This window comes from Astatotilapia calliptera, chromosome 5 (genome assembly GCF_964374335.1).
Source record: "Astatotilapia calliptera chromosome 5, fAstCal68.1, whole genome shotgun sequence".
Taxonomy (NCBI): Eukaryota; Metazoa; Chordata; class Actinopteri; order Cichliformes; family Cichlidae; genus Astatotilapia; species Astatotilapia calliptera.
Genome location: NC_137426.1, coordinates 12,928,851 through 12,954,282, shown reverse-complemented (window position 1 = coordinate 12,954,282; position 25,432 = coordinate 12,928,851). Strand labels below are relative to the sequence as shown.

Genomic DNA, 25,432 nt, shown 5'->3' with positions numbered 1-25,432 from the left:
CTAAATAGACTACTCCATGAACCAAAGAAACACAACATTCATGAGAATTCCATCAAAATTCCAACACTTATTAAAAAACTATTTTTAGAGTGAGTTGAAGTTGTGTCATTTTTTTCGGTATTCTAAAACATATAAGGCCGATTGAGTTTGGTTAAGTAATGATGGGAGTAATTATTACTGGTCAAAAAAAATGGCATGAGTAAGGAAAATGTAAGACTTTCTAGGTTCATGAAAAGGCTAAGGAATTTGGTTCAAAACAGCCAGGGGAATCTTGGGAGATGAATAAGCCTTTACCAAAGTAATAAGTAAACTAAAACCCCAGAGCTGTCATGACATGGTGTTGCCTTCCCATTTGTCTATTTGTATCATTACCATTTACATACACCATGAGCGCACAGAAGCATTCCCATACACAAAAACACATCAACACACAAGCAGATGAGATAAAGCTTTTGTGTGATAGATGCCTAGATTAGGTACATCCCTCAGGCAACACTCAGGATCAGTGAAGTGCTTCACACCACAGTTATCTCTGATAGGCATTATGCAGCATATACAGGGACATGCACATTATTAGCAGAAAGGCACTCATTCATTCATTAGTCCTTGTGCTACTCACATTTGCATAAAAGCAACGCTTTTCCAAATGTAGTCTGGATGATGTGAACATTTTCTGAAGAGAATCCATCACTAATTTTTTTTTCTGCAAAGCTGCAGAACTGAGGATGTTGGAATTCATAAAGTTTTGATCTTGTAGAATGATTTTTATACTGCACAAAAGAAAACTTGTAGAATGATTGATGTACTACAGAGAAATGGGAGGAGTATTACTGTACATGTAATAATGATGAGATAAACGGAAACACTTAAAATACAATAATAATAATAATTATTTTAAAATTTAAAATAATTAAAAAAAAATTCTTAATTTTTTAACGCAAGCAAAGTGACCTAAGTTCTAGGAATGTAGCTGACTTATGTACAAATTGATAAAGATGTGACCTAAAAGATGATCAGAAAGAGGTCACAGATACATAACACAGAATAATAATAATACTAATAATAGACCTATTTAAAACTTCACGGGGAAACAAGCAGAAAACAATTCTTTTTTAAAGATTCCTTAAGCCTAGAAGAAGTTAATGAAAAGATGATGAAAATATAACTGAAGGCTCTCAACCTTTGACGAGCCATAAATTACAGTTTTCATTCATGTTGTCAATTATAGTGTATTGTTGGGCAATCATCAATAATGAGGAGATTATAAAACAGCTAAAAAAGCTAAGGGGAAAAAAAAATCAGTATTAGTCATCAGCTCGACTAAATGTGTAGTTTTGGACCTTTGGTTAGTCATGACTCAGATATAAATGTGTGCTTTCTAGAAAAGCAGCCAAAAAAAACAAACTTAGAAAGCTTTCTTAGGTAAGATGTTTACTTTAGAAGACCAAGTTTAATTGTGACCATTGGTAATTTCCAAGAAATACATTTTTTTAAAGCATTGGCTACTGGCTACACCCCTTTAAACAGAATTTTTAGGATATACCTTAAAAAACACAGACAGAGAACAAGAGAGAAAGTGACAGACAGAAAATTACACATTACAGGGAGTGCAGAATTATTAGGCAAATGAGTATTTTGTCCACATCATCCTCTTCATGCATGTTGTCTTACTCCAAGCTGTATAGGCTCAAAAGCCTACTACCAATTAAGCATATTAGGTGATGTGCATCTCTGTAATGAGAAGGGGTGTGGTCTAATGACATCAACACCCTATATCAGGTGTGCATAATTATTAGGCAACGTCCTTTCCTTTGGCAAAATGGGTCAAAAGAAGGACTTGACAGGCTCAGAAAAGTCAAAAATAGTGAGATATCTTGCAGAGGGATGCAGCAGTCTCAAAATTGCAAAGCTTCTGAAGCGTGATCATCGAACAATCGAGCGTTTCATTCAAAATAGTCAACAGGGTCGCAAGAAGCGTGTGGAAAAACCAAGGCGCAAAATAACTGCCCATGAACTGAGAAAAGTCAAGCGTGCAGCTGCCAAGATGCCACTTGCCACCAGTTTGGCCATATTTCAGAGCTGCAACATCACTGGAGTGCCCAAAAGCACAAGGTGTGCAATACTCAGAGACATGGCCAAGGTAAGAAAGGCTGAAAGACGACCACCGCTGAACAAGACACACAAGCTGAAATGTCAAGACTGGGCCAAGAAATATCTCAAGACTGATTTTTCTAAGGTTTTATGGACTGATGAAATGAGAGTGAGTCTTGATGGGCCAGATGGATGGGCCCGTGGCTGGATTGGTAAAGGGCAGAGAGCTCCAGTCCGACTCAGACGCCAGCAAGGTGGAGTACTGGTTTGGGCTGGTATCATCAAAGATGAGCTTGTGGGGCCTTTTCGGGTTGAGGATGGAGTCAAGCTCAACTCCCAGTCCTACTGCCAGTTTCTGGAAGACACCTTCTTCAAACAGTGGTACAGGAAGAAGTCTGCATCCTTCAAGAAAAACATGATTTTCATGCAGGACAATGCTCCATCACACGCGTCCAAGTACTCCACAGCATGGCTGGCAAGAAAGGGTATAAAAGAAGAAAAACTAATGACATGGCCACCTTGTTCACCTGATCTGAACCCCATTGAGAACCTGTGGTCCATCATCAAATGTGAGATTTACAAGGAGGGAAAACAGTACACCTCTCTGAACAGTGTCTGGGAGGCTGTGGTTGCTGCTGCACGCAATGTTGATGGTGAACAGATCAAAACACTGACAGAATCCATGGATGGCAGGCTTTTGAGTGTCCTTGCAAAGAAAGGTGGCTATATTGGTCGCTGATTTGTTTTTGTTTTGTTTTTGAATGTCAGAAATGTATATTTGTGAATGTGGAGATGTTATATTGGTGTCACTGGTAAAAATAAATAATTGAAATGGGTATATATTTGTTTTTTGTTAAGTTGCCTAATAATTATGCACAGTAATAGTCACCTGCACACACAGATATCCCCCTAAAATAGCTAAAACTAAAAAGAAACTAAAAACTACTTCCAAAAACATTCAGCTTTGATATTAATGAGTTTTTTGGGTTCATTGAGAACATGGTTGTTGTTCAATAATAACATTATTCCTCAAAAATACAACTTGCCTAATAATTCTGCACTCCCTGTTCATAGAAATTTATAGGTATGTAGCTAGTGGTAGTTGGTGTTGGCCACTTACCAGGTATGCTGTGTCTTCTTGAGGCCATGGTATGCTCTGGTCCAGAGATATCCTTAGTTTTCCCATATGGTCCATCATCTAAAGAGAAAAGAGAAACAGAATTGAACTTTAGTATTTTTAAATGTATTTTGGAACAGTTAAAGCTTCAATATTTTGACTGTGACAAGGCAAAAATGATTAGTTTATATGAACCCGAGGAAGGAGCTTGGAAAGAAAAGCGTCTGGACTTCTTTGAGTTGCTTGAAGACGTTTCACCTCTCATCAGAGAAGCTTCTTCAGTTCTAAGGTCAAATGGCAGAGAGTCCCAGATTTAAACCCAGTGGGAGTTTCCCCCCAAAGAGGGACAAAGTGATCCTGGTGATCCTCTACCTAATCACATGAGCCAAGGTGTGAAAGCGGGTGTGGGTCACAATCAGCCAAGGTGTCGGGTGAGCCCATTGTGAAACCTGGCCCCACCTTATCATGTGATTTCCTGAGATCAGATGGCCCAGGATGTGAGTGGGCGTTAAGGTGTCTGGGAAGGGATCTCAAAACTGGATTATAGATGGCAGACAGTTGGTGTCGTAAACCACCGCCTCTGTTCAAAGATGGTCGCTCACAGTGGACATAAATGGCTTCTTTCACTCCTCTTTCAAACCATCTGTCCTCTCTGTCCAAAATGTGAACATTGGCATCCTCGAAAGAGTGTCCTTTATCCTTAAGATGCAGATGGACAGCTGAGTCTTGTCCCGTGGAGGTGGCTCTTCTATGTTGTGCCATGCGCTTGTGAAGTGGCTGTTTGGTCTCTCTGATGTAGAGGTCTGGGCATTCCTCGCTGCACTGTACAGCATACACCACATTGTTAAGTTTGTGTTTAGGAGTTTTGTCTTTCGGGCTAACCAGTTTTTGTCCAAGTGTGTTGCTGGGTCTGAAGTACACTGGGATGTCGTGCTTGAAGAGAACCCTCCTGAGTTTTAGACTACGATGACCTGGATGACTGAGAACCTTCACAGACGAACCCGAGGATGAATTATCAGGTTTGCTTGGGGTGCACTGTACGTATGGCTATCTGACTCAACAGAAAGTCCTCAACACAAATAATGAAGGACACCACAAACGAATGACTACATAAAAGACCAAAAAATTCCATTTATTAATGGTGCTTATATACTGTAACCATACACCTAAAGACCTGTTTAGAAAAGCAATCATGCTAACACTGTCGGCACCTTTTTAGCTCACTTTCAACACAGGAATCACATTTCATATCTTAACTGACTGTGGTGTCCTCCCAAACTTCTCACATGTGATACTGAATAAATGAAATTTGTAGCAACATAATAATACCCCTGCACATTAGTTTATGACCATAAGATGATCACAAAGCTCTTTTGTTTTTGATTTGGACTTTGTTATTCAGATATATAATTTCATTCACACTCTCATTCACACCTGTACACAGCTTCCGTAAATTGTATTGCTTGTCAGTGATGGTACTGTTGAGTAATGGTTTCTGCTCCCAGTTTCAGTTGACACTGGTCTGAGCATATCTGATGATGATTCTGAGAGGTACAACAAAAATGTCTGATAGCTAATCCATGACTGAGAATGTAAAGACAAGCCTGCAGCACTGCATCTGTTACTTCTATCAATCTTTTTTTTCCTTAAGGATCAAAGGGGTTTCATGCCCCAACTGAACAGATGCAAACACAGTTGGCCTTCCTGCCTTTAGAGCTGCAAATATTCTCTAAATGCTTCTTCGAGGGAATTTTCTCCCTTGTAAGAGTTTTTTTTTTAAAAGAAATGCTGTGTAAAATGTTGAAAAAAAAAAAACACCCCACATTTGTAATCTCCGTACTACAACTGAAATTGCATCAGTTTTGCACACTACTATGTGAAGATTACATGTAAGGGAGATTTTCCAGTTACCTACACACTGTCACTTTAACTAACTTTAAGTAGGTTGACACATTGGCAAATACCCAGAAGAGCTGTTGAAGGAAGTCTCCTGCCAGTTTGGACAATGAAACAGAGGCCAACACTATATGTCACATTTGGGGGAACAGATGTCATGCTTTATAGTCTGCGGCAGAGACTTTCTGGCAAATATCTAGAAGACATTTAATATTTTATTTTTCTTCTGCTCAGATCACCACAGCTTTCTAAAGCTGTTCTTTTTTTGTTCCTAAATTAAAAGCACAGGAGGGAATCTTGTATACAAACTTAAATTAAATGTCACAATGCCTGCCTGTCTACATACTTGCAGTAACCACTTTCCTTTTTAATTGGGAGGTTCTTCCAATAAAGAAAGTACTTTTTGAATACAATATCAATGATGTGATCATGAATATGAAGCAGTTGCACAGCTGCAGTTTCCAGTTTTAATTCCTGTCTATCTAACAAAGATAATAGTAATTCTGCCTGTAGGTGGTGTCAATGTGCTCTATCTACAAGTGAGCCACCCGCTGACAGCGTGACTGCAACTTTTCTTTTTTATACATATCTGCAAAATTAATTTGGCTCTGCATGAATTGTCCAGGAATGTCTTTCTGCTATTTATGAAGAAGAACAAAGAGGGGCCAGAAATTATTGCGGATATAACTGAATATCACTAAATATATGTATTTGATGCATCATAATGTCCTTTTGGCACTAGTATCACACAATAATGCAAATAAATCGAAGCTGCTCTTTTCTTTTCTACCATAGAACGAATATAGAGCTTTTGTGTAAGGAATCATTTTTTTACTATAAATCTGCTTTTCCTTTTCAATCTATTATTGAGTACAATTATATTAATGCACATATTTTAAGGACTCATCTATGATATATTAAGGATATTAAGTATTTTGCTAACCCACACTCTTTAACTTAGTTTGACAGCAGCTGCGACAGCAGAGCTGAGCTTGTTGTTGTTGTTGTGACTCTGAAGGGAAAGGATGTGTCCTACTTTACAACCTCTGCTCCATCGGAGGGATGGGATAAGTTTAACAATTCATAAACCACTTCCCAGTTATTTTCATACTCTAATTCAGAAGTTGCATTAAAACCAGGCACAATTATGCCACAGCTTAAACATAAATGTCTTAGCCAATTTTCCAAAATAAATGCATATTTGTAATGCTGTTCCAGAGCAACATTTTAAATCAGCTTACTACCATTAGCAGAGTAAGCACTTAAAAAACATTTGTAACAGTACCAAAGAAACCGCAAACGTTAGCTGGCCAGAATTAACGATTGTGTGACATATTACTTTAACAGCCAAATTAACAAGGTATTTGCTTTCTATATTTTACTAATATGTCAAGAAATCTCTGTATGTTGTCAGTCTTCACACTGGGCAGGCCTAATGCTAAGGGTCAGAGTAAGTGCTCTAAGTTTTATTTTAATCACCAGAGGCAAAAGTAACATCATGTTCAGACAGTTCAGAAAGTATTCTATATTCAATTCCACCAGGATCAACACATTTTTTCTTCTTTTTTTTTTTATTGTTGTCACTACATGTTCCTGAAATTATTGACATTCTATGATCTCTAGTTGCCACATTGCTGCTAGTGTCTTCCTGTGTGGTAGCGAGTTTCCTGTGACATCTACCTTCCCTGATACTGACAGGACTAAAAATAGTCCTGTAGGAGTAGGAGCAGAAACACATTTGAGGTAGAAGGATATAAGTACACATAAACCCTTTTTAATCACTACAAGTGTACGCCTGTGAGTGCAGAAACTCCATTCATTTTTAATAGAATTAAAATCTATACATTGGTCTGGCGGTTTGCACAGTTGACTAATGGCTCATTCAGTTTACAACATGAAAGAGCAGAAAGGTTAGGTCAGCATATGAGTTGGTGTGGGTTTTTTTTTTAATGTGTTTTATGTTTTTGAGCTTGCGTATCTATCCTTTTTCTGTGTCTAAATATCATAATTAGTTACAATGTTTATGTTGTTTATTCAACATATGCATAACTCCTTCACTGTCAAGGCTTTGGCCTTTAAACAAATTGGTGAACTAAATTTTATTGTGTGCCGGGTGGTGGCCAGGAGCGGAGGCCCTGGCGGACCGATCCCCGGCTGCCAATTGGGACATGGAATGTCACCTCTCTGGTGAGTTAGTGCGTGAGGTTGAGAAGTACTGGCTAGATATAGTCGGGCTCACCTCTACGCATGACTTGGGCTCTGGAACCAGTCTTCTGGAGAGGGGCTGGACTCTGTCTCAGTCTGGAGTTTCCCCTAATGAGAGGCGGCGGGCTGGGGTGGGTATGCTAATATCCCCTCGGCTTGCTGCTGGTACGTTGGGGTTCTTCCCGGTGGATGAGAGGGTTTGTTCCCTCCGCCTTAGGGTCGGGGAACGGATCCTGACTGTCATCTGCGCTTATGCGCCGAGTGGCAGTTCAGAGTACCTGGGTGGGGTGCTGGAAGGTGCTCCACCTGGAGACTCTGTTGTCCTGCTGGGAGACTTCAATGCTCACGCGGGTAACAACAGCGAGACCTGGAGGGGCGTGTTTGGGAGGATCAGCCTCCCTGATCTGAATCCGAGCGGTGTTTTGTTATTGGACTTCTGTGCAAATCACAGTTTGGCCATAACGAACACCTTGTTCAAACAGAAGAGTGTCCATAAGTGCACGTGGCACCAGGACGCTCTAGGCCGCAGGTCGATGATCAATTTTGTAATCGTATCACCCGACCTGCAACCATATGTTCTGGACACTCGGGTAAAGAGAGGGGCTGAGCTGTCAACTGATCACCACCTGGTGGTGAGTTGGATCAGGTGGCGGGGGAGGATGCTAGACAGACCCGGTGCACTTAAACGTGTAGTAAGCGTGTGCTGGGAACGTCTAGCAGAGGCCCCAGTCCACGAGATCTTCAACGCACACCTCCGGCAGAGCTTCAACAGCATTCCGAGGGATACTGGGGACATTGAGTCCGAATGGACCATGTTCAGCATCTCCATTGCTGAAGCTGCTGCATTGAGCCCCGAACCAAATGGTGGACACCAGAGGTGAAGGGAGACACCAGGCTGAAGAAGGAGTCCTATCGGGCTTGGTTAGCCTGTGGGACTCCGGAGGCAGCCGACAGGTATCGACAGGCCAAGCGGAACGCAGCTCGGGCAGTGGCTGAAGCAAAAACTCGGGTGAGGGAGGAGTTCGGAGAGGCCATGGAAAAAGACTTTCAGACTGCCTCGAAGAGATTCTGGCAAACTGTCAGGTGTATCAGGAGGGGAAAGCGGTGCTCTACCTGCACTGTGTATAGTGCTGGCCTCTCCCTTAGAGATAGGGTGAGAAGTTCGGCCATCTGGGAGGGGCTCAGAGTAGAGCAGCTGCTGCTCCACATCGAAAGGAGCAGCTGAGGTGGTTTGGGCATCTGACAAGGATGCCTCCTGGGCGCCTCCTGGGTGAGGTGTTCCGGGCATATTGCACCGGGAGGAGGCCCCGGGGCAGACCCAGGACACGCTGGAGAGATTATATCTCTCGGCTGGCCTGGGAACGCCTTGGTGTTCCCCCAGATAAGCTGGAGGAGGTGGCTGGGGAGAGGGAGGTCTGGGTTTCTCTGCTTAGGCTGCTGCCGCCGCGACCCGGCCCCGGATAAAGCGGATGAAGATGGATGGATGGATGGATGGATGGAAATTTTATTGTAAAAAACTTCGTTGTATCCTTTAACCTTAATTAATGTGTCACATGCATTTATGCAAAGCACAATTACAAAAATTAATATTTCCACAGAACATAAAATATTTTAAAAATCCATGGTAGCATATTTAAAGCGAAGCTTTTATATATAGCTTGTAGTTTTACCTTTATCGACCATTTGATGTCTTTACAAGAAACAGTTCAGCAATATATAAAGTGATATCCTCTAACAATGACACAATTTCCTGGCTTCTAACAATTTCAAATATGCAGTCTGTCGCACTGGAAATGCTTAGAAATCAGTTCTCTTCCCAGCAGTAACAGTTAAAAGGAGGCCATTGTTGTTGTGTCTCAGAGTCTAGAGATCTTCACAGAGGTGTAATAAGTTTAATAATTCATAAGTTGTGGATTCAATTTAGCTTTAAACTGCTTTCATAAGTTATATGGCTGGCTGTTCCTGCTGTGGGGCTGTCACAAGTATAATGGACCCTAAAGGCTGCTCATCAACACACACACGCATGCTTACATGCAAAATATGTGCATGAAAATAAAACTCAAGCATGCTAGAAAATACAAATGTACACTTGCAAAGACATCAGGAATGCTTTCAGCAACTTGGCCATCTCTGCCGCACTGACTGGATGTAAGACAAACTGATTTAGTCACAACTTACCCCCTCGAGCACTATGAATCTGCAGCTCTCATCCTCCAAACCCACATATCTCCAGTGCCAGAGTTTCTGTGACTGAGGTATCAGATCACTACAAACTTGTTTGTCATAACAGGCCTTTGGAAGCATAGCACATCATCTGCTAGCAATACTAGTCTTTTTCAATGGATATACATATCATCTTCACACTGACACTTTTTCTTTTTAAAACCTTTTTTTCCACTGCCTCTCTTCTCGGTTCCCCAACACTTTCTGATAAATTAGTGCCTCCGAGTGAATAATTTGAATGTGATTAGGCTAATGACTGCCGGCACTGTCAGCTCACCAAACAGGTTGAGTTACAGAAGAGGCGTCAGGCCAGATTTCCTCCTGCAGCAGAAGTGCTGGCATAATGCTTACAGCATGAGTATCTTTTCAAGCAGAGACAGTAATGACTTTAGCATGTGCTGGGCAGGTTTTACAGAACAAAGGATGGATGTCATTGGACAAATACAAAGTAATTTTTGTACAACAGGTTTTAAGTTCAGATTCATTGCTCTGTAGCAACAATGGCACAGCTGTTAAATGAAAAGGGCTGAATTATTTTAAATGTTTATTATTTTCCGAACAAAACTAAACAGCTGAACAGAAATTGCAATATACTTATGTTGTTACAGTTACATGTAGCATGCCAACATTTCTTGTCAGCTAAATGTTCACTCAGGATATACTGCAAAAGCAATATGCTACTGTATGTGTGCATGTGTGTGCCCCACAACAGATGTTACATGTTACACACACACACACACACACACACACACACACACACACATATATATATATATATATATATATATATATATATATATATATATATATATATATATATATATATATTTGAAAAACCCATAGTGATGCATTTTTAATGCATGAAGTCACTCACTGTTGGCTGTGTGAGCTGATGAAAAAGTGAGTGACCAAAATTGTTACAATACAGCCTACAGCTCTGTGCTATGCAGAATGAAAAATGAACAAGACACTGATTTTTGTGCCACCCTAAATTAAATTCAAGCCTCAGCCTGGCCACCACCACAAAATTGTGGCATCTCCATTGCAAATAAATGAATGAATAAATTAAAGGAAACAGAAAAAAAGAATTAATGTGAAGAAATAAGACTAAAAAAACATCCATGCACCAAAACGCACAATTATTTGTGTATCAAAGTATCATATTACTTTGATACACAAATAATTGTACTTTTTGGTGCACACACACCCACACACCCACAGACACACAGACACACAGTAGCACATTGCATGTATGCATGCATATATGATATATTTTAAGTGTTTTATGGGGTTGTAGGTCAAAAAATTCTGGGTACACTCTGGGACAGACAAACATTCACACTCACATTCACACCTATGGGCAATTTAGAATGACCAAATATAAATATACTCAGATCAGGAACATGGTAATCGCATGTAGTTTTGTACACTGAAGACTGGTACTAAGTCATGCTGAAAAAAGGGAATCGGCATCTTTATCAAACTTGGGATGGAGGCATGAAGTGCTCTAAAATCACACAACCACAGCAAGCACTTCAAATCATCATGTCTGTGGAAATTTCACACTAGACTTCAAACAACTTTGATTTTATACTTCTTTACTCTTCCTCCAGACTCTAAGATCTTGATTTTGATATGAAATGTAAAATTTACTTTGATCTGTACAGAGGACTTTGGACCAGTAGGCAACAGTCCAGTTCTTATTCTCCAGTCTCTGGTTCAGTGTGGCTTTCAGAGACTATTGTTTAACATATAGTTTGAACCAATATGGAAATATAGTTACTGCTGTAATGACCCAGATGCAGATAAAAGTGTTGCCCAGTTTTAAACTAGATGTATGAAAGTCTTTGATCTGCGAAATGTGGATATTTGCATTTCAAATGGTGAGTTTTGAATTAGCAGAAAACACTTGAGAATATGGTGTCAAGATAGCAATGCAAAAAGTGAATTGGAAAGTAGCAAAGGTTTTGAGCAAAACAATATTGGGGTATTTTTCATGTATCAATACACCAAGCTGATGTTTAGCTTAAACAACTAATCATCTACCTCTCAACCACAGATCAAATCAATGTTGAGCTTCTAATCTGAATTTGATAAGTTGATATTTACTGACAAGCATAGCACTAAAATGAATACATATCATGATCATACTCTGACCTACAGTTTGAAAGCACATAATTAGGAAAACACCTTCCTACACACAATCTTAGTTTAACCATTTCTTTCTTTAGCAATCACACAAAAACACTCAGGGGTATATAACAGTACTTACTAGACACAACACCCCAACAACTTAATCATAGATATACATACAAACATAAATTTACACTCTCTCAAGTACACACAGAGTGGTTTCTCCAAATGTGACAACAAAGTGGATGCATGGGTGAATCTAGGTGTCACCTCGTTGTGCTTATTATTATACACATGCATATACACAGGAGAGCCTCTTATTGGTAAGTTGATGCCACTCATTTAAAAGCAATTCTGTAGAGATCCATCACTGAATATAGAGAGACAAAGGGGTTTGTAACTGCAATGTGAACTTTGTATGTTTTCACCCCTGGCTTTCATTTGTAGTCATGAAAAAGTGAATAATTTCCATAACAAGAGCAAATTTGCATAGGCAAAAATTTGTGACTAGTTGCAGTCTGACCGTAGAGATTTAAGAATTCATCAAAATCTGTAAACTGAAATGAATGAAAATCTGTCACTGACGATATGTTTGGAAGAACACATCAATGCCAAGAATGTAGCAGCACTGTACACAATAGTAAATATTAACATAATAAGGTTTTATTTATGATGTTTCTCCTGGACTAATATGCATAATACACTTGAATGAGCTGTGATTGCAGAGAGCAGCTGCCAGGTACGTTTGTATGAAAGTGGAAGAAGGCTTCATGTGAAAAGAATGCAGCACTACTCAGTCAGGCTTCTCAGGGTGCATAAAAGAGAACACAAGATCCAATTGAAAAGAAGCGAACAGAGTAACTCAGCCTATTCGTTTTGTTGAATAAGAAATTAAAGCAAGCACACTATTATAATCATTCGCTATTCACTAAACCATCAAGTAGGCGTCACAAAACAAATGAACAAGCGTGCTGCTGAAGTGTTCAGAAAAAGAGATACACCTGTTTGTTCAATGCAGGAAAATGAGAAGAAAAAGACAGAAGACAGACTGACAAGTATGCATATTTTCAAACAAACTTACATAAACTAGCAATGACACTTTAACTTTATGTTAATTTTGATTTGCAAGAAAAGCAAAATGCAACGGAAATCCAGGAAATAGTCATTCACATCGTCTATATGTCTGCCATAATTATTTGTAGATTCCTTAGTGTGGCCGACAGGTAATGGGAGACTAACTCAAGAAAGCCATTATCCACGTATAAAGGCCCTTCCCTGACATTAACTGAAGAGTGTCTTGCTGTGAGGTTGCAATGAGTCACCATACATCTATAGAATAATCTTAATATGATGATGTAGTGTATGTGTGTAGTACCCTGTATAACCAGAAACATACAGCTTAACCCTTAAAATTACCCAACTAAGATCCCTTTTAACCTTTCTTCAGACTTCTCAAATTCCAACAAGTCTGGAAGAAAGCTATGCAGCCTTTCAATTGTGTGGTGTTACTCTAGACCATTAGTGGTAATGTTACTAAATATTTTTGCTTGTTTAGGTCACACTACCTTGAAATTGTTACTGCCCTTTAATGATCATAACGACAACAAATGCCAGTGTATCTGAAGAAATAACATACATTTTTCCTCTGTTACATCAAGTTTCAGTGTCACACAAGCACCATAAAAATCAATGACCCGGTCACTGGTATGTCTTTGTTTCACATTCACTGTAGGGCTATTTTGATTTTTTTCTAGTGGACCCTGATTGACTCATTATAAAGAATTGATATCTTCAATAGGAATGAATGGAGATGACAGGTAAGAACAACACAGAAAAAGACTAAAACATCATTTGTTCTGGTCTTTTCATGAAAATTGTTCACAATCTGCTTCTTAGGTCTGATGACATTATCCATTTCCAGGTCCCAACTCTTCTCAGTTACCAAATTAAACAAACACTGTGGTATCACTGAGAGTTAAAAATCGTCCAAATTCTGTCATCTCCAATGAATGGTCAGTGTGGCTGTTCTCCCAGGCGTTACAATGCCGCCCAAGGCCCAAGTGCATTTCTCGGCTTTTAACAAAATGCTATACGTCGCCAGGTGTTTCATCTGATTTGAGGTGTTACCTCCTTTGACAGTATCACAGTATCACCTTAAAGCACTTGTTGCAGGCTGCTGTGTTTGCATCTTTTGCTGTGAAGTACAGCCAGACTTGTGACCGCCTCTCCTTGGGCATTTTTAATCTGTAGCTTTGCTCTAAAAGAACGTACGTACCTGGGCCCACCTACTACGCTTGCAAAGGTAAAATTATTGGCTAGAATTCAAAGTGTATTACATCTCAGGGAAAAAAAAAAGCACCGAAACAAAGCACCGAAATTTGCGCTGCTTTTCGGTCTGATTACTACAGTTTATGTCCGGTACCGGTACCCATCCCTACCTAATGGTAGCCAGTTTAGAACCTCTACAAAGTGTGTGTGAGTGTGTGTAGGGTGTGAGTGTGTGTCTTTGTGACATGCATAGACACACACAGGCTCTGAGTTTTTGAATACTAACGCATCTGATTGCTGCCATTATGATGCTGAATGAAATTGAAGATGTGTAATTGGCTATTGTTCATGACAAAGCTGGTACACAGAGGGATAAAAAAGATACAGAAAAAAACAAAAACTGCAAAATACCGCACATATGAACAGTAACCCTCCCACCCACCCACTCAGTAAATATTAAACAGACGGGGGGAAAAAATGGCAAAAATTGTGTGTTGTACATGTGCACACACAGTTATCCTGACCTGTACACATACAAGTTCTGTCACCTCTTGCACAATTTTTTACACCCACTCTCCAAACACACACACTCTCTCTCTCTCTCACACACACACACACACACACACACACACACACACACACACACACACACACACACACACACACACACACACACACACACACACACACACACACAGAGAGTAGATGTCTCACCCACACACTGAGTGTCTATGGAAGGAACAAGCAGTAATTAGGGTGGTTAATAGCTTGTCTGTTGTGGTAATTGCTGCCTGTATGGATCTGGTTGGAGGGTAGAATAGGGGTGCAGCAGAGGGGTCTCATCAACACTTTAGTTCTAATGGTCTCATGTCTCTCTCTCTCTCTCGCTCTGTGTCACCTCTTTATCTCTTTCTTGCCAAGCTAAACTCTTGCTAAAGTTTATCTGTGACAAACTTTCTAAAGCAGATGACACAGAATATTCATCAGTACAGCATCCATCTGAAATAGACAGTTAACCAAAAGATGTTCTTTTTTGGGTATTTATATTTATTATAATGACCGAAACTGCTATAACATAATTTGTTCCTATAATTTGTTCCTTTGCAAGCTCCTTTGACTACGATGACCTGGATGACTGAGAACCTTCACAGACTTGTTCCTATAATATTGTTTTACTCTCCCAGAGTAAAATGCTTCACTGCTCACAGCCTCTCTTTTTTGCCTCATCAGAAACAAAACATATTTTTTAAGGACATCAAGAACAGTGCTATAAGGGCAAAAAAATGATATTTTTTGTTTTTAAGATCTGCAATTGCAAGAAAAAAGGACATTTCTTCAAGATATGAAGAAAATCAATTCAAGAAGTACAGCTGATATAAGCTATGTAAAGTAGAAATGGCTGGCTTTCACTTCTCACCTGAAGGCTGTATTTTTTTTCTGCATTAAAATATGCCACACAAAAATACTGAATATTTTGCTGAAATGTTTAGTTTATATCATGGTCTCACTGTTAAGCACAGGCACTGTGATACAGAAGTTTTTCTCTGTGGGTTTTAGTGACATGATTAATATACAGGTGTTTTACAAATTAAATCCAGAACAACATTGTCTGCCTGCCAGACAATTCTGATACACGTGTTGCAAATAAAGATGTATCAGCATATTCTTAAAATCAAAACCAATATGTACAATATGTGCTCTGAATGATACAAGATTGAAAGTTTAACATTCTCATGACAGATAGTTTTACTGGTATTGGTATTTAACAATAAAGCTTAGAAAGGCAGGAGATATAACAAGGTAGAAATAAAAAAAATTGAAGCAAATATTATATAGTAAAAAACTGAGCCACTCAGATTCCAGTTGTCAGAGGGCCCGGTGGCGCCAGTGTCCGACAGCCTCGCCTCTGTCAGTGCGCCCCAGGGCAGCTGTGGCTACAACGTAGCTTGCCATTGCCAGTGTGTGAATGTGTGTGTGAATGGGTGAATGACTGAATGTAGTGTAAAGCGCTTTGGGGTCCTTAGGGACTGAGTAAAGCGCTATACAAATGCAGGCCATTTACCATTTACCATTTGTACAAATAGGAATTTTTAACGATAAGAAAGGCCAAAAATAAAATTTACTGCTTTTGATTTCCCAACCAAATTGTAAGATTTTAACATTAGTACCTCCAGCAATGTGGAGAATATTGGATATTGCAAAGAAATATTAAGTTATTGAGTAAGGAGGATTTTTTACACCATCATGAAAATGGTAAAAAGCAATTCCATGACTGAACTAAAGATTATTGTAGTTACTGAAATTACAAGCAGGCATCTTCTTACTTCTTGTTGTGTTGAGCTGACAGGGCGATGGTCTTTATCAACAGGAAAAGCTAACTGTAAAACTTGTGAAAATATAGTTAGAGGTTTAAAATCTATATGCATCCTTTGGTATTTTCCTGTGCCATCTGGTGGGCTGGACTGGAGTCTTTGCCAGGCCAATTCTGCCTTATATTTGACACTCCTGCTATAAAAGCTTTATCACCACACACTCTGAAAAACACCGCTGCAAAAATGCACTCCACATCATTCCTAGTCATCTGATTATTGCCATAAAAATACATTGTTGTACGAGATTTGCATTTCAACTATAAGACACATTAAATGTCACCAAATCCACCATAATATGAGGCAAACATCCCTAAAAACATGACAAACAAAGTACTGTTGGATTTCAACAAAGATAGAAAAATCTCACAGATGAAGAAAATCAGGCACAAGGAGAAATCAGCTTGACAGTTGTAGGGCAGGAAAAAGATGCCAAAAACACCTTTGAAGTTACAGTTTTGTTTCTTGTGCCAACACATCTCTGTAGCAGATTCAAACTGATGTTCAGTTAACTAAGTTGAGCTGGTTTTATCAGAGGACCGGCAAAGGAAGAGAAAGAGAAGAGTGATGAAAATGAGAAATAACTGGGTGTTGTGATGTGAAAGACAGTCCCGTCATTAATTAGTCACATGGTTTGATCCCCCGCGCACGCTGCCGTGATGCACCTGGAGTAAGCTGCTTGAGGTAAGAGCATTATCTAACTGTCTAAAAATGTAAATGACAGGGAAGAGAACATAATGTGTTAAAGACACAGTAAGAAATGTCCTGTTCTGTCGCTGAAAATATTCAAAAGCAGTTTTCTATTTTTATTTTTATAAATAGTGTTATTAATTACAAATGATCAGTCTGAACAATTATACATTCAGTAGTCCCTTTACTAAGTCTACCTTGTTAGTGCTGGGTTGGGCCCTTTTCCCCTTCAAAATAGCCTTAATTCTTTGTCGCATAGATTCGACCAGGTGCTAAAAACATCCCAGAACCTTTTTCAGCATTATACTGGCACGACTAACAAAAGATTTTGGTCTGTATTTACATTACACTGCCGTTCCACCACATCCCAAAAAGGCTCAGTTTGACCGTGGAGACCTTTACGAGACACACTGTGCCCATAAAGATGGTCAATAGTAGTCAGGTAAGCTTAAACAATCCTCAAATTATACTAAAGGACCCATTGTTTACCAAGAAAATATCCCCCTCATTATCTGAATGCTTTAGCAGAAAGCTGGAAACTGTGTTTCCAGTCTTCTGTTCTCCAACATCAGTGAGACTGCTGGAACGGTTGCCTTAGACTCCTGTTCTTGGATGACAGGAGTGGCAGTTGGTGTGGTCTTGTGCTGCTGTAATGCATCTACTTCAAGGTTCCCATCTTGTACATACAGAGATGCTTTTCTGCATGCCTCGGTTCTTCCCCATTTTGATTCTTGGTTTGAACTTAAGCAAGTCGACCTGACCATGTCGACATGTCTAAATGTGTTAATTCCATGTCATTGGCAGGCTTGATATTTGCATTATCTAATGCAAATGTCTAATCATGCTCTTCATAGTTGCACAGGTGTACTTAATAATAGAGGCCAGTGACTGCAGATTACTACTAAGCACTCATGTCTGCATTCTGTTTAGCTGCATTATCGTCATGCTTGTAATCAGAGAACAGATGTCCTGCCAGAGGAGTATAGTTACAACTTGCTGAGCAAAATGCAGTTTGTAGGAAACAACAGAGAAATATGAATGCAACATGCAAAGCTGATAATAATTTCTGACATACTCACTGCCTCACAACTGTCACTATTAACAGAGGTGGGAAGTAACAAAGTACACATATATTTTCATTGTACTTAAATAGAATTTTCAGGTAACTTGTGTATTTTTTTTTACTTTTATATCGCATGTTTTCATAAATGGGTTGTTAAGTTTTTGAGGAGACTGATTATTTTATGTCACTGAATACCTTCTGGATATCAACTCGATTTGAATGTAAATGGAAGGAACAATAAAACTTAGAAGACAACCTTGGTGATCCTTATTGCAGACTAAAGGCAAAAACATATAATTATGGACCAGAATGAATAAAATTTCTGGTGCTACAAAAGAGGAGCAAGCACAAAGGGAATAATCTATTTTCCAAGTTGAACTGTCTAAAACATAAGTATGATCCTTTACATGTTCAGTCTGAAGGTGCAGGTATGAATTAAAATTTGACTCCACAGCACACAAATGCCTTTGAGTCCTCCTTTCCTCCCCTACATAAAAGATGATTAGTAAAAATGGGACTGTCCATCTCAGCCACTGTATTAAGGCTGGTGGGGCCTTTGTATATTTATGGATTAATTCAAAGTGCATGAAAATGCATCAATTTGTTGGAAGACGTACTTGCATAATAATCACCATATATTTATGTGGACAATATTCTTTTTTTTCTTTCCAATAAATAAACTCAAAAAATGAATGACTGGACCTTTAACATGATGATGCTTCGCTCACTTAATTCTACCTACAAAATGCTTTATACTGCTTAGAGGTTGAAAATACCAAAGAGCAGTGAATTTTAGAGCAGCAGCACAAGTTGGCTCATCACAGCCTGCATACAAAATCCACACAATGGAAATTATTATGACTTGTTTTTAAGTGATTTTTCCCCCACTCTGATTTTGGGGTTCCCACACTTACCAAATCCTGACTGTACATATTAAAATTTTTAGATGTAGAGGCAGAGTTTCCCACTTACAATGCAATCCTACTCTTTTTTTTTTTTTTTTAGCTTTACTTGAATAAAGAAGTTGAAAGAGTACTTTAACTTTCACCAATGCATTTTTAAGACACACATCTTAACCTCCCCTTAACTGAAGAATGTCTATACCTTTGTCCACTCTGAATATTAAATTATCGGTGTGGTCAGCTCAGAAAATAAAAAGGATCAAATCAAGCTGTCGGCAGAAAGCCAACATGGTGATAAAGCTCTCATCATACATTTAGTGTATATTTCTGCTTCATATCCTTATCCCTTCAGCAATGGTGAGATTGAATCAGCCCCACAAAACAGTGCAAACAGCAAAAAAAGTGAAAAACTGCCTATTTGGTCATATTCTAAGAGACATATGAGAACTACAGTATCAAACTACTTAAAAAAATAAAGTAAAATGATTTTTGTCACAGTCTTTTAAAATATGCAGTGATAGGGAACTTAACTTTTCCGTTTTAATCTTCTGTAATAATGAATCTAAATTACAGCAATAACTCAAAGCATGCAGTGAAATACGAAACCTCTGTCTGTATCTACATAAAACTAAAAGAAATAAAAGCAGCTTTGTGAGTCTCACTACATTGTTATCATCTTGGTTAGTCTCTGAGGCCATTTCACAGAATATATCTCCCACTATGTTCATTCGTGCATGAAATAGGATGGTGCTCACCTTATTAATACTCCTGATGCATCTCGTTAACTTTACTACACTAATGTACTGTATGTTGTAGAGGAATAGAATCAGAAATGTGTTATGCTGATATCATGGTTGATAGTTTTGTTTCTTGGCTATGACACCATGTGGAATACTTCAAATTGAATCAATAGCACATAATCTTACAAAACAATATGATACTTTTTCCAAAAGCATTTATACCACTTTGTGATGTAGCACCAGTAATGTGCAAAAGTGTTCTATTGCTGATTAAGTGGTGATCAATTGGTGACTGTGGGTATGAATATGGGCATAAATAGTTGTCTGATCTGTTCGTCCTGCAGTAGACTCATGACCTGTTCAGGATGCATCCTGCCTCTTGCTCATGACAACTGTGATAGGACCTATGACCATGAATTGGAGAAATTGTTAAAAAAAATATGCATCGATGCATTTGCTTTATTGTTGTTGTTGTTGTTTTTATTTCCTGGGCATGAACCTGACCTCATACAATAGATGTTGATGCATCTTCACTTATCCAAACGTTTTCCACCTTAAAGGACCAAAAATTGCACATACAGTATATAAACAGGATGGACTGGCAGACAGGAGTTTGAGTCACATATCTCATTGGGATCTTTTATTTATTTATTTTAATGAAACTACTTAAGTTTAAGCAATGAAACGTACTTAGTTTGGTTTAGGCAATGCAAAATACTTGGCTTGGTTAAGTCAGTTTAGTTGAAATATGTTAGTTTAAAAATTGATTATATATCAGTTTCAAAGTCATGCTAACTCCAAAAAAACTGCATATTTTGGGTCTATGTACACTGATTGTTTTTAGGGATACCTTGCCAAAGGGGCTCAGTTGCACCTGTTCAAATTGTTTTTTTTTAGTTTGAAGCTTATTTTTCACTATAATGCATCCCGTTGGATTAATTCAATATGGCAGAGAGTTATGGACTACGTTATGGACCCTACCAGTCAAGCTAGTTAACCAATGGTAATGTTCACGGATACCTTCCTGGCTCCAACCGCTTCTCCAAATGTGGTCAAATCAGATTCAATAAGTCCTATGCATAAGACTTTAAAATGATACTTCACAAAACAGCAGGTGATGTCACCGTAGCTACAGCCATCTTATTATACAGTCTATGGTTAACACATATTAACCATGATGAAGAACCAAATCTTATCTTTGCTCTGCATCATACAGTATATATGAACATGATCGTTTAAGGTATACCTGAATTCACAAAGTAGTCCTGACAATAACAATCATGGTTTTTCACCAAAGGAGTCCAATTTTGCACAATCTTCCATTCACGGTGAGAATACCACAACACCTAATACAAAAGCATAAATCTGAGACAAGAAAACGGTGACCAAAGAAAATAAGAAAAGAAAAAAAAAGAAACACTCCTATCAAATGTGACAAGCATTGTTGTTTGAATTGAGAATAAATAAATAGAAACGAAAACACACAAAAAAACTATATCAATAGAAAACATGAACAAAGCTGAACACAGAAAAGAGCGCCACCTACAGAAAACTGTTTTTATTATACGAATTCCCAAACAACAGGATGCATCATGGAATTATTGAATGGGAGGCAATTCCTGGGAACTATAGTTCGATCAGCACAACAATGCCACCGATAAATAAATAACGAAGAATACAAATTGCAAAACTGTTGAACGCTCAATCAAATAATTTTCCCTCTTCCACACTCACCGACACTGTTTGCCCCAACGTCCCTTCTCAAGCCACAAAACATGACGGCAGACATTGAGTTTTCCTTATTAGTGTACCATCCAAAGAAAAGGCAGAAAGAGACAAACAGAAGCGATAAGAGGACAGAGAAAAGAAGAGACAGAGGGAGAGATGTGGACTGCCGCGCGCTCAGGGAACACAGAGGCGATGATAAGAGATGACTGGCGCTTACGTTACGACCACTCAAGCCCCAAGAGGGAGGGGGTGGGGGAGAGAGAGGTACACAATGTGAAGGGTGGAAGAGAGAGAGAGAGTAGGATGAGCTTAGGGAAAAAAGTGAGCGAGTATTAAGGCGCAAAAAAAGGAGAGGGAGATTTTGAGAGTCTGTGTGGGAGAGTGAGCAACAAAGAGATAAAATAAGGTGAGAAGGAAAGAGAGTGAAAAACAATTCATTCTATTATGGAAATGCCAGGAGAGAGTACGAGTTCAGTGACTCTGACTATTCATCCATTTAGAGTTCTTTCTCTGAGTTAGCTTGGTTCCTATAATTGCCTAATTTTATAGACCGTGTCATATTTTCGACACAGTTTAGGGCAGTAATACATTGTTTAGTAACAGATTTAAGATTAGTTATGGTTATTCTGAGGCACTCAAAAAGACCTTTGTGAACCTGTAAAAAAGCTCTAAGTGATCAGGCAATAATTTAGGAGTGGGGTACTGGTGCAAGGATACAAGCTATTTGTTCTTTGATCATTTGTTACTGGTCTACAGCTTGTCTCAGTCATCCTTCAGGTCTTTGACAGGTTACATTCCGCCAGAGAAGAATCAGACACCCGGAGAGCCATTTTGATATCCATGATGCCGGCACGACTTTATATTTGTAATTATTTTTGAAACACAACTACTAGAAAATTTAATTTTACTAATGAAGTGTTTCAGTGTTTGAAATTATATTGCCTCCCAAAAGGAAGGGAAGCTTCCCCAGCCTTTAAATAGCACCCCTATCAACTTACATATCTAAATGTTAATGCCTGGGGTGCTTCTCAGCAAATGAAGTTAGCTGGGTAATTCTTCCAACAGAAGAATTAAGAATTAAGTATCTTGGGGCCTTGCTCACAAGTGATGGGAAAAGGGAGCGGGAGATCGAGAGATGCAATGATGCGCACGCTGCACCTATGGTCACGAGCTGTGGGAAGTGACCCAAAGAACGAGACTGCGGATATGAGCGGCGGAAATGAGCTTCCTCCGAAGGGTGACTGGCCTCTCCCTTAGAGATAGGGTGAGGCATGTGGGAGGAGTAGAGTCACTGGTGCTCCACATCGAAAGGAGCCAGTTGAGGTGGTTCAGGCATTTGATAAAGATGCCTCCTGGGTGAGGTGATCTGGGCATATCCCACCAATAGGAGGCCCCGGGGCAGACCCAGGACATGCTGGAGAGATTGTATCTCTTGGCTGGCCTGGGAACTCCTCCGTGTTCCCCCGGATAAGCTGGAGTAGGTGGCTGGGGAGAGGGAGGTCTGGGTTTCTCTGCTTAGGCTGCTGCCCCTGCGACTGGGCCGCGTATCAAGATGGATGGATTCTTCTAAAAGCCTATCATGCATTCTTAACTTACTTTTTTTCTGAGTGAGTTTTACCACACATGATCTTCCCGCAGAAGAAAGAAAATAATGTCAACTAATGTCAACTGATTTTAAAGGCATTAATAAAGCAAAATCCAATTATTTTGTTATTTTATCTACAATGTCATGTTAAGGAGAGACTGTTGTATCGTGGATATTTGTTTTTGTGGACATAGATATAAAAACATATGTGGATGTAACAAAGCCAGGTAAAGAGAAAGAACATAGGGATATGCTTCTAATGAAAAGTACTGAGTATAACACAGCAAACAAAGTAACATGCTACTAGTCGCATTACATTTTTCTGTAACTCACAATTGTAGTGCTGTACTTTGTAATCTCATTACAGTTACCTATCAGACAACCAATGCTGTTAATTGTGTTACAAAGGTTCTTCAATTATCCACTGAGATGGAAAACAATCAATTAAGGGTGTGTTTTTTCCCCTGAACTACAATCAGATGACTTCTGTTCCTCTCGAGGTAGAATGAAAGTAACAAAGTAATCTACAATGTTTAGGACTGGAGACATTAATAATACTTTCATTTTTATTGCATGAAAGGAGAGCTGGCAGATGGTAGACAGCATGAGGCCAAAAAGAACTATCCTCCACCCTACGACTCAACCTCTGCCAAACAGCCAAAGCTTGATTTTCAACAGGTACCAAAAGCAGTGATATGCAGTGAGACATGTAGCACGGAACCCTTCATTTCTAACTACAACATGCTAATATTTGAAGAATTTAAGAGACATCTTGTGTTTTTCCTCACCAAGAAAGAGCATTGACTCAGTGTGTGGGACTACGCCCTAAGCTTTATATTTTTAACTGGTAAATATGTGGTATTGCATATATCACCTCAAACAGGGATGACAACAAGCAGTGTGTAGTGTTAATATTCAAGAAAGTGTGGACTAAAAGTCAGAGTTACATACAGGGAGGTAAATATTTTTGAGAGCAGTGAGTTTGTGTGGAGGTATAAAAGAAGTGAGCAGTGATTAGAGTGAAACAGCAAGAAAGGACTCCTTCCAGACATCCCACTTCTCCTTCCTCTCTTTTACACTCATATTTTTGTGATACTTCCAAAAAGTCAAAACCCTCAACAAGATTAACTTGCTATATAACTCAAGTTATAAACTATGGAAAATCTAACTGAGAAAAACATGTCCAAAATTTGTTGTTTATGATTACGTGTTAGTTACTGCATTCACGTTAGGTTCAGTTTGTAGAAAGACAGGCACAAAACAATTAGAAAAAAATGTGCAGATATGTTAAATTTAAACATTTCCTCAGGCTTTTTCTAAGCTTCTGAGTTAATGAAAAGCAAAACTTTATGAAATAGAAATACGAGTGCTTAGGCAAAGAAAAAGAAAATATAATCAAGCTAAATAATCGTGAATAAATAATAAATGAAATATAAAGGGTCCCATATCAATTTATTGTTACCTCGTATGTACGTTCCCCCCCTGCATACTTACACTTTATTTTTTCTCTGTTATAGTCCCTTTTCTCAGATCATTTATCTCTCTCCTTTTTTTCTTCCAATCTTCTCATTTTCCTTCTCTTACTTTCTCCAGCTCTCCAGCTATGTGCCTGAGGGTTATTTTGTTTTCCTGCTGTCTACAGTCATCAAAGCAATGCAGAGAAACACACACACATACAGTAAATACAAGCATATTTGGCATGGTTTTACATACATGCATTCACAAATGCTCTGAATGCACAAAAAACATGGACGAATCTATTTGGTGGCTGGGTGAGGGGGGTAGACACTAATAACCGTAGTTATTGCTCTCTCTCTCTCTCTCCCTCATGGCTAGTTAGTTGTGAACGTTGCACGCCCTGAACAGCGTGACCTAGATTCATCCAAAACAGCTCAACCACACATCTTTACATCAGCAGAGGTTCTGAGTCACATTGCTCAGTCTAGTCTAGCTACAAATCACTCAGCACTCGATGCCAGCAAGACACACAAATGTGCACATTTTGTTCCTAGAACAGTTAACCTGGTGGATTATATAACATGCTAACTTCACCATATATACTTTGAGCTTGCTGCTTTGACATCTCCATCAATGTTGGAACAATACAGAGCTGTTCCAGTTTGGTTCCAAGACCATAAACTGAAATTGCATGGCTTCTTCTGGTTCTAAGTTTTAGCAACAAATTTCCAAATCTGTCACACTAAGAAGCGCACAGGATCCTACAATGTGTAGAGCTTTCAGCATCTCAAGGCAGCTTTCATCTTGCGACTGTGGAGCTTCTTAACTTTTAACTACCTCAGAAAACATCGCCATCTATATATGGCAGATTAGTCTTTCCCTGAGTTTTTGCACTCTGTCGTCTCCAGAGACGAAGTGCTGCATAGAGCCCCAGTCAAACCTTGCCAACCCTGCTTTTGGTTAC

The 25,432-nt window shown here is 39.1% G+C and overlaps 1 protein-coding gene across 1 annotated transcript in view; it reads right to left on the bottom strand.

Annotated features, from left to right (window-relative positions):
• The window catches only part of LOC113022170 (glutamate receptor-interacting protein 2-like), a 171,901-nt gene that overhangs the window by 48,158 nt on the left and 98,311 nt on the right, over positions 1-25,432 (bottom strand). The window contains exon 2 of the mRNA XM_026167298.2: positions 3,212-3,289. Within this exon, the coding sequence (XP_026023083.1) occupies positions 3,212-3,289 (78 nt within the window). The remainder of the gene's footprint in view (positions 1-3,211; positions 3,290-25,432) is intronic.